Source organism: Rhipicephalus sanguineus, chromosome 2 (assembly GCF_013339695.2).
Source record: "Rhipicephalus sanguineus isolate Rsan-2018 chromosome 2, BIME_Rsan_1.4, whole genome shotgun sequence".
NCBI classification, from domain to species: domain Eukaryota; kingdom Metazoa; phylum Arthropoda; class Arachnida; order Ixodida; family Ixodidae; genus Rhipicephalus; species Rhipicephalus sanguineus.
In genome coordinates this window covers 78,068,199-78,083,097 of record NC_051177.1, presented here as the reverse complement: position 1 = coordinate 78,083,097, position 14,899 = coordinate 78,068,199, and the positions used below count along the sequence as shown (strand labels likewise).

The window sequence follows — 14,899 nt, the reverse complement described above, 5'->3', positions numbered from 1 at the left end:
TCACACTCGATCAGCCAGCCGGAGTCCGAAAAATCGAACGGCGCAATGTGAGATGTCCGAATTTTCGGTCGCGAGTTTACATTACTTTAATGGGACAAGTGGCAGTGCCGCGATGGTGTCCAAATAAACGAGCACGTCCGAATTTTCAGCGTTCGAATAAACGGTCGGCAACTGTATTCGCACACATGCACAAGAAAGCACTCATTGTATCCCAAAAGAATTTGCCCTGGCATGCATTTTTCCAGAAACAGCGTCAAACTTCTACTGAGCCTGCATTTACATTTCCGCTTAAACTGCAGTCAAGACTACTGCAATTGATACAGCCTAAAATATCCCTGTCTTTTAAGCAAAGATCCATTCATCCCCATGCGTGATGTCTGCCTTCAACACAGCGAGCTGATATCCAAAGTAAAATGAAGATCTACAAAAAGAAAAAAAAAAATGTTTTCTCACCGACTGAGTGATGATGACGGTCTTGAGATGGCTTTTTTGACTTGGGTAAAGGAGTGCCGTGGTAGCCTTGGGCGGGCTACCATTACATCACCGCCACTGTCTTCATCACAGCTGAAACCAAGGGAGAGCAAAAGGACATATCGGTACGATGCTACAAAGGCACACTCCTACCCAGAATAGAGACAATGACAAACTGGACATCTTGCAACTGTACAGTGATCACATGGAACTCTGTCTACACATGTCTAATGTGAATAGAAAACAACATCACTGTTAGTGTGGCCTAAAGAACACCTGAAATCTTGTGAGTTTCGCACGCTGAAAAGTATCGTGGGTGAATCACATGCCCTTGTACAGTTGCAACCATAACACTGTTGTCAAGGTACAATAAATCAAAGCACATGTAGAGTCTTATCATTAGAGACCGCATCAACACATTTTACACACAAAAAATAGGCAGGCAAAACAATGTTTTAGGCCTTCAATATCGTAAATATAGACACAATAAAATTTTACATAAATGCAAATAATTTCAAAGGAAAGCGTGCGTGGCCACTGTTTACAACAGGAAAACAAAAAAAAAAAATGTTTAAGGTGGTGCACAAGCACCAACAGTTGAACGTAGCCGTGCAATTGTCCTTATTCACGCACGCTTTGCAGAACACGGACTCTCCGCTTATTCTGCAGCTGGTGAGTCAAGTGTCCACTTTCGAATCAACGGACACCTCTGTGCCTTTCTTTCCGGCATGACTGAGAAGGGTCGAGCTGGAGCAGACATCCAGATCGCTAAAAGAGCAGGAGGGATTCTTCCTATTGGCTGGGTCGAATCGCATAGAACCAGTTTCTCCCCTTGTGGTGAACACCTTAAAAAGTAAATTACAAACTAAACAAAAGCCGCGTGCACATCACATTTCTATTTCGTCTTCTGCTCTTCACTCTCCCCTGACGACTCTCGGCAATCTCGCGTTCGCCGACCGCTCGCGTCATTTCAGCATGGCAGCGCATGCTCACCGATGTGTCCCGTTTCACTGCTGCTAACGGCTCTTTTCCGAGAGTTGAACTAGAGGACTAGGTTGAACCCCATAGCGTTCCGTACCATCAATGTTGCGCGTTAACATGAATGATGGGTTCAAGCCGCACCGGGAAGCGAAACTTGAGGCGAAATACTGTTCATATAGGCACCAGTTTTGAAAATAGGCATTTACAGGCACTTATAGGCATATCTAAGTCTTTCACAAAACCATCCAGCTAACCGTACACCCTTAACAACACACTCCTTAAGGGGAGACGCGTGTCTTTTTTTTTATTTCTTTTATTAGCTGGGTGAACTGAACAAAATTTAACAAACTTATCCAATTTTTTCTGCAGATTCCAAATCTCTAATTAGATTTTTGGTAGCTGCATTAGTACAAAAGATGTGCAATCTCTAAAAGCATATTTCTTACGGGAATTTTTGGCAACTTTGCTTTGTCAAACACAGAAACAAAGTATGTGGCAAGGCTGCCAGAGAGCTGGTTTAGCCGGTGATGCTAATCCGATTGTCTTCAACAAACTTTGAATGCAAAATAAACAGACGTAAATGTGAGTGAAATTTTTTTGCTGCATACTATTTCTGAAAATCGAGAATTATAATTTGGTGAACAATATTATAAAATAAATACAGTAAAACCTCGGTAATTTGTACTCAGTTAATTGGGAATCCCGGATAATTTGTATTATTTGCGTGGTCCCAAATTTTTACATGTAAATTTAACCGGATAATTGGTGCGGCCAGTCTGCGACTTCCCGGTTAATTGGCACACTTGGCCGCGACTTCCAAGATATGCAAAGGGTGTTGCGAATCTCGGAGGCTGTAACTAAAACATGCATTTTTTTTTTGATGTACGGATCTCGAAGGCCATGTTTTTTTTACCGGAAATACGTCGTAGACGCCATGTTTTAGCAATTGCCAGGCGGCGATGCGTGCGGTTGCGATCATGATCATCATCATCTCAACAGCGATGTTAGCCACTCTAGCAAAGTGAATGTTTTGTGGAGTCTTTGTGCCATTTGGATGTCGGCTGGCGAGCATTGTGCGATTCGGTGCGACTGCTCCATTTGTCTCCTGTCTCCGCATGAGTGTCTTCCCTGTGAATTAGTTGATTGAGGTGTGCTTGGAAGGAAGATGCCGAAGTACAAGAGCTTGTCCCTGCACGAAAAGGTGTGCTTAATTGAAGAGGCCAGCAAGTCGACGGCGTCGAAAACGGCTCTCGCCGAAAAGCACCACGTGCCTCTGTCAACGCTGTGCAACATCATCAAGAATAAGGAGAAAATTCTCGATGCTTACAGCAAGACGCACTCGTCAAAGCGTACACGAGTACGCCCGCCTACGTACGCCGACGTTGAAGCAGCTCTGATCAACTGGCTGCAGAAAGCCAACGCAGCACACCTTCCTGTGAATGGGACCATATTGCGTGAGAAGGCCAACCAGCTGGCGCTGCAACTTGGACATTCTGAGTTTAAATGCAGCAATGGATGGTTTTGCCGATTTAAGGAGCGCAACAACCTGACATTCGTGACTGTTTGTGGCGAGAGTGGCAGCGCGGATCAGTCTGTTGTCGACGGCTGGAAGCAGCAGATGTTTACAACCTTGATGAAGCTGGTCTGTTCTACAAAATGTTGCCTACGAAGACGTTCGCTTTGAAGGAGGCAGACATTAAGGGGCGGAAACAGAACAAAGATAGAATCACTGTTTTGTTTGGTGCAAGCATGTGCGGTGAGCACAAGCTGCCACTGCTTGTTATTGGGAAGACAGAAAAGCCTCGTTGTTTCAAAAATGCACGACTGCCATCCAAGGATGACCTGATCTATAAAAACAACAAGAAAGCTTGGATGACGGCTGCACTCTTTGAAGAATACGTGCGGCACCTTGACCGCAAGTTTGCGGCCGCAGGGCGCAGCGTTTTGTTCATCGTCGATAATTGCCCAGCTCACGGCGACATTCAGAACCTGCAGGCAATCAGGCTGGTCTTTCTACCCCCGAACACGACGTCGCTATCGCAGCCGATGGACCAGGGCGTCATACACCATACCAGGAAAATATATCGCTACAATCTGTTGAAGCGAATGCTCCTTTGCTATGACAACGGAAAGGAGTATAACATTGACCTCCTCGGTGGTATTTGCCTCATTGTTCACGCATGGAGGCAGGTGGAGGCCACCGTTATTCGACGGTGTTTTGAGCACGCCAGTTTTGTGAAAGAAGAGGCAACCTCCGCTGAGTTTGCTGTCACCGCTGTCACTTGCCCGTTTGATGAAGAAGGGGAGACTCTCTGCGCTCGATATGAGGCTTTGCACGCGGACGAGGAGTGCACTCCAATCGGATTCTCCGAGTACGCAAATGTCGAGTGCACAGTGCAGACGTGTTACGCCGACATCGACAGCGAGATAGCTGCGAGATCGACCGATTCGGCCTCTAATGTTGACAGCGATGACGAGCCCTCCCGAGCACCCCCTTTGGCGGATGTCATCGATGTCTTGAGTGTTGTGCGCAGCTTCGTCGAGTGCAACGGCGGCGAGGCTGAGATGCTGCGCCTCATTGACAGGCTGGAAAATATGACTTTCAGTGCTGGGAACTACCGAACGCGTCAGTCACGCATGGAGGAATTTTTCTCCAAGTAGGCTGACTTGCCACAATAAAGGTGTGACTTCCGTACATCACGTTTTCTGGCTGATTTCTTTGATTTCGCGTTGTTTCGGATAATTGGGAATCCCGCTTAATTGGGATATTTTTCTCGGTCCCGAGGCCTTCGAATTAACGAGGTTTTACTGTAGCATCACCGGCTAGACCAGCTTCCTGGCAATCTTGCCACATACTTTGTTAGAAATTGCATATCTTTTGTTCTAATGCAGCTATTAAAAATCTACTTAGAGATTTTGAATCTGCAGAAAAAGCTGAATAAGTGTATTAAATTTCATGCCATTCACCCAACTTTTAAAAAACCATTTTTTAAGACCCACGTCTCCCCTTAATAAAGTTGAGGAACATAAATATCTAGGAGTTACACCGACTTCTGATCTCAAATGGGACAAACACATCGCTAATATAACTTCAAAGGCGCTACGCAAACTATTCTTCCTAAAATGAACTCTAGCGCTCTCAACAACGCCAACGAAGCTGCTAGCTTACACATCATTTGTAAGACCAGTTCTAGAATATGCAAACACTGTCTGGTTTCCGTATATGCTGACTAATATAACCAAACTAGAAGCAATACAAAGGAAAGCTGTAAGATTTATTTACAACAAATTAGGCGCACAGATTCGCCAACACATCTTTTAACTCAGTCAGGTTTACAAACACTGTCCACAAGAACAAAACACGCTCGCTTAAAATTCCCTTTTCAGCTAGTAAAAAATAACTACAAGATAGATTCATCCAAATACCTTTCGTTTTCACAGGCTCGGCAAACACGCAATAAACATGCGCGCACATTGACAGAATACGCATGTAGAAACAACACGTTTGAGTATTCATTCTTCCCGCTCGCGATAGCGGAATGGAACCAACTTGATGCCACTATCACCAACTCCGAATCATTATCAGAATTTATCGCACAGATAGAAAAAACTGTGCGCGCATAACAGTAGATATGCATCCAGACGCACCGGTCCAGATCTACTGTTCGTTAGTTAAAGGACCCCTGACAGCGAAATTTTTGTTAGTGACTTTTTTGCTGTAATTTGTAGCTTTGTGTCTGGTAATCTCTAAATTAAATCGTAAATGCTCTAGCGTATCGTACAACTAATTCTAGCGTAGTTAATTGTGACCATTTTAGCATCACTTCAAAACGCCCGCCTAAAAACCACAAGAAACCGGCGCCCCATGCGGGGGAGCGTCAAAGACCACGTGCACTCAAGCTGTGGTGACGTTGACAGCGCGGTTTTCAAATCGGGGCCCCGCGCGCGGTAGAAATTGAAAGTATGTGGGTGCCTCGGTATGGGTTAAACCTGTTAAGCGCGTGTCCCCTCACGAAAACTACCTCGAAAGCAGCCCGACAACAGAGCCAGAGGGGTGCGGAACAATAGGCCTCGCCCGCAAACCTTCTGTGACGTCCACAATACTTGCTTTACTCGTGGAACGTCACACGGGGCCTCTAGCTACCTGGTACCAGGATGTCGCAAGGTGCAGCCAACTCAAGTGAGCACTCACGCTTACTTTAAAACCAAATTAAGATATCTTAAAGGCAACGTTCGTCACTAATAATCGGTCAGATGTGCCCCCGTATACAGGAAAGTCAAACAACACAAAGATCTCGAGGTTTCAATTTTGGTGTCAGGGGTCCTTTAAAGCAACACATCTTTTTAGAAACGTTCCTCTCACGATAGTATAGCTATTTTTTGAAATATGCTTTCAGTGCTTGTTATTCCTGTCACATCTGTTTTATTTACTTTTCCCTCATGATACCAATGCTAACATGATTGCCTTTCTTGAATGATATATTTTGTTTCTATCACCGTTCGGCAAGGTCTTAGCTTTGTATAATGGCTATAACTTGCTTTGTATCTTGTGGTTATTGTATACATTGTGTATTATTGACATATTTAGTGTGTAACTTCAGTACTGCTCAATTGTTTTATGATCTTCATGTCCTGTTAATGCTTGCAAGTTTTTACGTCTACATTTCTTTTTTATTTACATTTTATGTGAAAAATTATTGTATTGCCAAACTGCCACACTCTCGAAGGAGAGTAGCAGTATTGTAAATAAATAAATAAATAAGTATGCACAAACACCAAAAATAGGCATTTATAGGCACGATAAAAATACTATAAATGCCCTCCTTAGCCTCTTATTCATGCTAATATATCAAAGTGGCACGATAGGAGCGTAAGGAACAAACTAGGCATTTGCCTAAAAAAAAAATACAGTCTCTACTTATCATTGTGCTGCAAAAGATTACCCAAATGAAAAATTAACAAGGCTACATAGTAACAACTTTTGCAACATTCTTTAAACATGACAAAAAAACAAAGAACAGCTCAGCGCAGTGGTGTTTATAAGGGTGTGTGAATATCAAATTTGAACTTTTTAAGTGGATCCAAATGAAACGAAAACCAAGCGCAATTCTAATGAAATATATTTTAAATATAAATATTACTGCCTATCACAAAAAAAAATTTATCAACTAGAGATTAGGAACACAATGAAAGCAAATTTATTGCGCAGGAAATAATGCTACTTCTTGAAAGTACAGTCAAACCAGACTACATCAAGCCCATCATCATCAAATCATCTTTCATACTGAACAATTTCCCAATATGGTAAACTTACAAGGAGAATATATAGCAAAATCTACAGTTAAATTGAACAAAACTAACGACTGTCAATATAGCGCACTTCAAGCATTTGTAGCAAACGTGTGTTTCAAAAATTACGAGGTGAAAGGTGGTTCACAACAACCGTACCATAGCTCACTGCAGGCTGATGAGGTTTGGCTGGGACCACAGAAAATTTGTATGACCCCGAAATTCGTACGTGCCGTAATCGTATCACCAAGATTCTGCAGTACTGGGGTTTCACTCTATAAGCTTACATATAAGCATTGCTCTCATAGATAGTGTGCACTTTTACGACATCCAGTTATTTATTAAGAGGCATTACATTGAATTATCCCTCACACTGAAGCTGTTTCTTTCTTTGATAGTTTCATGTAACCAGGTTCGACTGTATTTGGTGCATCCATTTTGCACCAGTATTATCACTGCCAAGCTTATGTAACAGCAGTAGCCCTCACCTGCCATCAAGCGAGACCAGCTCATCTCGATCACCAAACAGAGAGAAGGAAGGGCCGTAAGTTGAGCCTACAGACTGTGGGCCCATGGCGAAAGTGGAAGAAGACCCCAGGTCGACGCGGCGCATGAGTGGTAAGCTCTGGCCTGGTGGAGGCCGGGCAAGTCCCAATCGATCGGCAATCCGCTGCCTCACTGACGGGGGACAGGCCAGCGGTCTTGAGGATAGACGTGACCGGCGTGTCTGCAATAACGACCGAAAGAGGAAACCGAAGGGTTATCCTGCTGGCATAATTGTGACTGAAATTATATAGCTTAAAGGGCCCCTGAACCAAGTGGTTTATATTTCTCACCTTCATTACCTTTCCTACAGGAGCTACCCCCTTCTCACCATTTATTTTTTCATAAAAATGATGACAATGTCAGCACTAAGTGTTGAGCCTAACAAGATTTCGTGCTTTTCGGCTACATGATGTTACCTCCACTTGCACAGTCGAAAATGCACAAAACGAAGCAAAATCAGTTGATCACGTGTGATAGTCATGTGACACAAAGCAGAACAGGTGTGCGACTGCATGGCAAAGCAGGGTAGGAGACAATTCACAACTGACACCTCTCGTATATGGACCAGTTGAGAGCTTATTTCCTCATTATGTCACGTGAACAGACTTCTGGCGTCATTACTTGTGCCAAAAAGACTGGAAACGCCAGGAGAAAATAACGCATTTGTTCTTTGTATCTTCAAGGGCTGTTTAGGAGCCCTTTTATCCTGTTGAGTAGGTTAATCAGTTTGTCACACCATCTAGCAGTAAAGGGCAAGTCAGACGCAACATTGCACGAGGAAGACATGCCTTGCGCTACCAAATCATTAGCCTCCTCGAACAAACTGCTAAGTGCTAAGAGAGCAGTACACTACACATTTTTTTTAAGATGTAATACATTCACATATTATACAGGACTGGGCAAGAACGAAAGGCTGGGGAAAAGATAGGAAGATATGAGGCATTGCTACCTTGATTCATATTCCTGTGCCAGCTTTCCATGATACCAGATTTTAACAGCATCTGCTCAAGTTACAGGCAGTGTTATGTATTTATTAGAGGTGTGCGAATATTTGAAAGTTTCGAATATCAGTCGAATATTACATCTGCAATATTCGCATTCGATTCGAAGACCATGTATTCGAGAAGTTTCGAATATTCGAAAGAACTTGAATATTCGATCTTTTCGAATATTCGGTCATGTATATTAATGAAAAGAACTTACAATTTTGCGCCTTTATGGTAAGCGCATGGACGGTCGACCAGTGATTACTACGACTTCGGCGCGAGTGCGGTGATGCCCACACAGATAAGCATTGGAAATACGCAGGGGCGTGACGACAGCTACTGACAAATGCGCTGCGGCACTTCTCCGCGACGAACCCAACAAACCTATGAACAATCATGAACTGCCTGCTCGGCAGTGCATGTGGCTTAGCGCTGTTGCCGCTGGTGTAAGTGTACTGCACGCTTTTAAGAACAGGTAACAACCCAGACACGCCGTTTGCTGCTGCACCCTTGTGCGGGACCGCTTCAATTAGGTGCGTGGCGCTTGCAGAAATGAAAGCAGCTCGCTGTCACCGCACTGGCCTGAGAACGTACTCGGCACACTTTTGCTCGGTCCGGTGCTTTCCGAGCACGGAGAAATCACGCTGCACATGAACAAACGCACGCGTACATTACAGCGAACGTTCGGTCCGGTGCTTTCCGAGCGCAGAGAAATCACGCTTCGCACAAACAAACGCACGCGTACGTTACAGCGACAGGAACGTCCCGGCACTTAACTGGGTGAGCTTAGCAGGTGACGCGCTGCATACAACTAACAAGGGACGCTCGGTAACGGACCACCGTACAAACATACGCGCAAGCATCGACGAAAGCCGCATGATTCGTTCGTCCGCTGCGCTGCGATGTTCCGAAATAGTTTTGAAATGATTTGATGTTAACGCCAGTAGTGGGCACTTTGGTAACCTTTACTGCGGCGTCATTGGTGTCATCACATATATTTCTTTCTAACACTGTGCATTCATCGAATGTGCATCACACCCGGGCATATCATTCGTGCGATCTCGCCTATCTCGCTCTTTCGCCAGCATCAGTTTACTGCCGGCAGCAACGAGTGCACGAAGGCGGTCCTCGAAGTGGCGAAATAACGCGCGCGTCGCCGACACCGCATTTTGAACAGGAGTTGCGGCTCCGTAAACTCAAAAAAAAAAAAAAAAAAGGGCGTATTCGGGGCGTCTTTTTACCACCCAACAATAATGTTACCTATCTCGCGGACTTTCCTTGCGTTATCATTGCGTGCAAAGTGCTTCCCAATCACGAACATGTGGCTGTCAGCATGACATAGCATTCATGATAGGAAAGTAGCCAGCGCACAGTTTTCGAGAAAGGAAAGGCAAGCAACCGGGATGATGATCGTTGTGTGGCTGGTAGACGCCGCAGATACTCCTGTTTGCCTTAGAGTGTTGATCAGTGATAACAGGGGCAAAAGTGTATATAGAAATAACAATAACATTAAGTTCAGGGGAGGGGGTTGTAGTGCCAAAACTCCCAAAACCCCGATACGACAATGACAGTGGGGGAATCCTGATCAGTTGTGACAACCTTGGGTTCTTTAATGGGCACTGTTACATTTGACCTCTTCATAATGTAGATGGGAAGGAATCAAACCAGCACCCTCATACCCACTAGTATGACGCCACAGCCGTGAAGCCACCAAGGTGGGTGCGAAAGCATTTTTTTTGGTTGGTTGTTTTCCTAATACAGTGCTACCATGCACATAAAGAAAAGGAAGCAGAAAGTTTGTTTAACATGTGAATTAAGCCTAAGCTATTATGTCACAAGCTCCACTAAATTGGCCTCGAGGAGTTACAGAGTCGCCCTCTATCGGACGCGCCTCGATTGCATGCTAGGTAGGATACCGCCGGCGCGCTCCGCATAGGTTTTGCTGTCGGCGCTCTACAAAAACACCTCGCGGAAGCCCTCCAGGGCATTTCTGTAAGTACTTTCGAAAGGAACTGTGTTCTTTAACAAGAAGAAGATAAAGAAGGCGGATTCGTGGTGCTTCCGCAAGAATTATTTCAGGCAAAAGCAGCCACGGCTATTAACAAACATTTTGAGCCCATAAAATTTGACCCCAAACAGCAGAAAAGAAAAGTGCTGAAGCTGACCAAGGACATGAATTTGGAGACACTAAGAAAGCTAGTGAGCAAGTCTGAAAGAGGCTACTTGGAGGCTTTTTCTCTTGCAAAACGCACAAGCCGGAGCATTCTTTCAGAGTGATAGTTTTGGAGAGATCGTCATGGCAGAAACATGTAGGACAGTTTCTTCAGGACAAATTGAAAAAGCTGACTTTTGAAGATCCGTTCCTAATAAGAAGCTCCACTGAACTGGTCAAGGAACTACAGATGGGGTTCCATTCCAACGTCGTGAGATTTTCAATAGACATTGAGGACCTTTATTACTCAGTTCCACGTGATGGCCTTCTTTGTGCAGTGCGAAAGTGTTTTGAAGAACAGGAGCCGCAGTTTCAGAACGCTATAGGCTTGAACTCTGACAATTTTATCACGCTCCTAGAATTTTATCTTAGTTCGACAACCATCAACCACGATGGGCAATTCTTAATCCAACGCAACGGCATATGTATAGGTTCATCACTAGCCCCACTTCTTTGAGACATCTTTTTATCCGTAATACACAACCGCATTTCTGCGAGCCTTGCATGTGTGCCTGTACGCCGAGTGTATCGTTATGTTGACGACTACCTTGTGCTTGTTGAAGAGAGCAGACAAATGTGTTTTAATGATAAAGTTACGGCCGTGCTCAATGTCTTCAAAGAGCACTCATGGGGGCTCAATTTCACATTTGAATTGCCAAAAGACAAGTGCATACAATATTTAGACGTTCTCATTTCATTCTCTGACAACAGGCATACTTGCTGGAGCTATCAACCTAGGAGCGCTAAGAATGTCCTCCCTTTTGACAGTGGCCATTCAAAGGTAATCAAAAGAGGCATTGCCACCACGTGTATTCAGGCCGCCCTTCATAAGTCATGTGAGCACAAGGCTGAGGCTAGTCTCACTACGCAGATTGATAAACTAAAAGCTGCTGGCTACCCCAACAGCGTCGTCGTACCCGTTTGCGAAAGCCTCCTACAGAAAGTAAAGCGCCAAAACACGGGACCAAAGGGAAAACAAAATGATGAAAGACCATTGCATGTCATACCCTATGTACATAAGGTGTCTCACAGCTTAAAGAAAATAGCAACCAGATATGATATTAATTTGTTGTTTTACACCCCGTGCAAGCTTTCAAAAGTGTGTGTCCTGAATTGCAAGAAGATTGATCGACCATGTAACATACGTCATGAGCACAGCTTCACAGAATGCCAATCAAATGTTGTCAATGAGATACCGTTAACCTGTAGAAAATTATATATAGGTCAAACAGGGCAATGTTTTAATGATCGAGCTAGGCAGCATGCGTACAACGTCAAGAATGGGTATGGTAGCCATATGGCTTTACATTGCAAGGAATGCAAGTGCAGTCCTGTATTCCATAAGACAAGGTTTCTGAAAAAAGCAAAAACGAAGCATGAAAGAGAAATTATAGAAGCGTTTTTTATCAGGAAGGCCTCGGATCAGTGCATTAGTACACCTTCTCTTCACTTATCCGATATAGAATATTCTTTTCTTAGTTAGCGTAGTCATACATAGTATCACACGTGTTATCGAGCATGCGCACGGTACCTGCACCATGTATAAAAGCGGCCGGAGCACCTTCAATAAAGTCTAGTTGAAAGTCAGCGCTCTTTCTTGTGTGTCGTTTTCTTTTCCTTCTGATGTTGCGCTGTACCCACGATATTCTGTGTTCTTTAACGTCAAAATAATCATCTTCGATGCACTGAAAGTACAAGACAGTCTACAGTCGCTGTCTCTTTGCACAAAAACCAAGCACCCGCTTCACGCGGTCACCGCGTTGGAGACTCCTGAACCGGCTTCTTGCGTAAAAGGTAGTCGCTGGCTGAGTGCAAACTACGTGAAATATCTCGTTAGAGTAGACTGCCTGTGTAATCAAACGGAGGATAACAGAAAGCCTCAAGCCAGCGATCGCACGGGTTCGCGACGACTGACGGTGCCTCTGCATGTATGAGCATCTGCATGTATGTTCGTACTGATGGTTTCGCTTTTGCTACGAGCGCGTTTTGGCACCACGCTGTGAACTTTAGGCCACGAAATATGAGAATTTGGGAGTACACAGACAACTAACGTTGCGCGGACGCTATCAGCGCAGTTCAAAAACAATTTCGTTACAACTGCGGCTTCGGTGCGCATGGCAACTTTGTTATCTGCCGTCCCGACGATTCAGTGTTTTTTTTTTCTTTTTCGGTCTAAATTCGGGTATGTTTCAATGTCATTTGACAAGTTGTCTCGCACTGCGTATTGATCTGTCTTCTCAGCGGGCAAATGCCGCTGCTTCTGTTTCTTTATTGAGTGCATTCGTTTCGTTTGGTGCTCACACAAAACGCGAGCAAATGTGACGTCTTTTTTTAATGCTCCTTAATTATCGTTCCCTTTGCATTCCAGTGAACTTGCCGCTCTCTGTCATCAACAAATTCATAGAACAAAGCTTCACCACTTCAAGATTGCTGGTGGAAGTAGAACCAGTCTACGAGACCGAGCATGTACAGTAGAACCCCGCTGTTACGTTCCTCACTGCTGCGTTTTCCCGGCTGTTACGTCGTTTTCCGCCGGTCCCGGCATAGCTCCCATAGGATACAATGTATTGGGAACCCCGCTGTTACGTCGTAACTGTCGGACCGTTCCCGTATGATATGTCGCGAAGTGCGCTCGGAGCCGACCGAGTGACTACCAAAGAGAGCCGCCATGGTGCATTTTCACGCAGCTTGGCCTCGTTTGACCGTAATATTAGCCGCATGAGAGGCGCAAGCAACAGAATCTTTCAACTGATGCAAACAAAAGCATGGCCTTCGAGATTCAAATTGCAAAGATGGCGTCTATGACGTAACTGCCCGCGAAAGCAAGGCCTTCGAGATTGGCATTTACTATTGACAAAAGCATAGCCTTTGAGATTTGTATTGCACAAACATGGCGTGTATGACGTAATTGCTTGCGAAAGCAAGGTCTTCGAGATTGGCATTCACTTCTGCCATCGCGTCGGCGTAGACTCATCATCATCGTTATTTGTCGGAGAGCGGGAGGAGTTCGAGCTGGTTGGAGCTCGCACGGTCGTGCGTGCGGTTCGCGGTCAGACTCGCCGCGCCGGTCGTGATTGCATGTGCTTAGTTCTTTCATGCCTACAGCTGTTGGTGTTAAAAAAATCGCATACGTTGATTACATTTCTGTGGATGAGGCCGTCCTAAGCTCCGCGTTTCTATCCATCGACTAGATCGCGGCTGAGCGCGCCAATTTTCGTGCTGCTCGTAAGAATTGAAATAAAATTCTGTACCACTAAATATTTTGCCGTTTTTCCTGTTTTTCGGCTCTTACGTTTCCCGTCTCTTACGTTTATTTCCTACGGTCCCTTCAAAAACGTATCAGCGGGGTTCTACTGTAGTAACATGCGACGCCAAGGAAAAAGAAAGAAAATACAGTAACGTTTGCCGGGCTTGTTCTGCAAACGTCGGCTTTGAATTAGAACCCACATGAACTTGAAATAACGGTGAATAAAATAGAAGTTATTGCAGCAACCAGCAGCCGCAAAACAGGATAGTAATTATTTGGCGAGTACCCCAGCAATTTTGGCAGCAGTGTCGTGTCTAACGCCAACAGGGTGGCATCTTTCCCACGTAAATAAATGAGGCTCCAAGAAAATACATGGGGTTGCCGGTGGGCCGATCATCGGTGGGCCGATCACAGAGGCAATGCAAAATTTATGTAGCTTATGAAGCAATGCAAAACTTATGTAGCTTATGAAGGCGAAAGCACTAGATGCCCCATCAAACGGGAAGGTTGCCCGTCGGCGTCCCGCGTCGGCCGCGTCAACACGAGTGATGCAAAAAATAATCGTCACGTGATGATGTCACCATATGACGTCATCATGATGTCACAGATCGCCAAAATATGTAGCGTCATTATGACGTCACATCACGTGACGTCACATGATGACGTATTCACACGTCATGGTCGCTTTGCATTGCCTCCGTGATTGGTCACGGAGGCCATGTAAAACTGCGTTAGGTGCAGAACGCTTTTGGAGGGGGGCGCGGGAGAATCAGTACATCGACTGACAAGAAGAAGATGGCTTTCGCCTTCTAGTCATCTTTAACGAATGCATAAGGGACCCTGTGCGTTTTTTAATTCAACGTATCTAAACAATGACTTGCGCATCTTCAGCCGATTTTGTGGACGCTGAGCACGGGGCTGACGACCAAGAGGTCACACGGGAGGGTTCTGAGATGGCATCGCACGTGGTAAAAGGAAGCGCTTTTACCATCCTGTGGCAGATAAGCATCATTTGCCGGTGGGAAGCGCGCGCGAGCCATCGTCTCAGTGAGTGCTGTCTGCTACTCACTGAACATCGCAGGCCCGACGCAGTAACGAAAGTCTTCGTCGCGGAAGTGCTTGTTGCACACAAGACTCGTAGCCGATGGCTACTTGCCGGTTCTTAGC

General features: G+C 45.0%; 1 protein-coding gene across 1 annotated transcript in view; it reads right to left on the bottom strand.

Annotated features, from left to right (window-relative positions):
* LOC119383225 (PHD and RING finger domain-containing protein 1) overlaps positions 1-14,899 on the bottom strand; it is a 67,197-nt gene that overhangs the window by 17,344 nt on the left and 34,954 nt on the right. Inside the window, exons 9-10 of the mRNA XM_037651265.2 lie at positions 7,230-7,468; positions 454-564 (exon numbers count right to left, since the gene is read on the bottom strand). Coding sequence (XP_037507193.1) covers positions 454-564; positions 7,230-7,468 — 350 coding nt within the window. The remainder of the gene's footprint in view (positions 1-453; positions 565-7,229; positions 7,469-14,899) is intronic.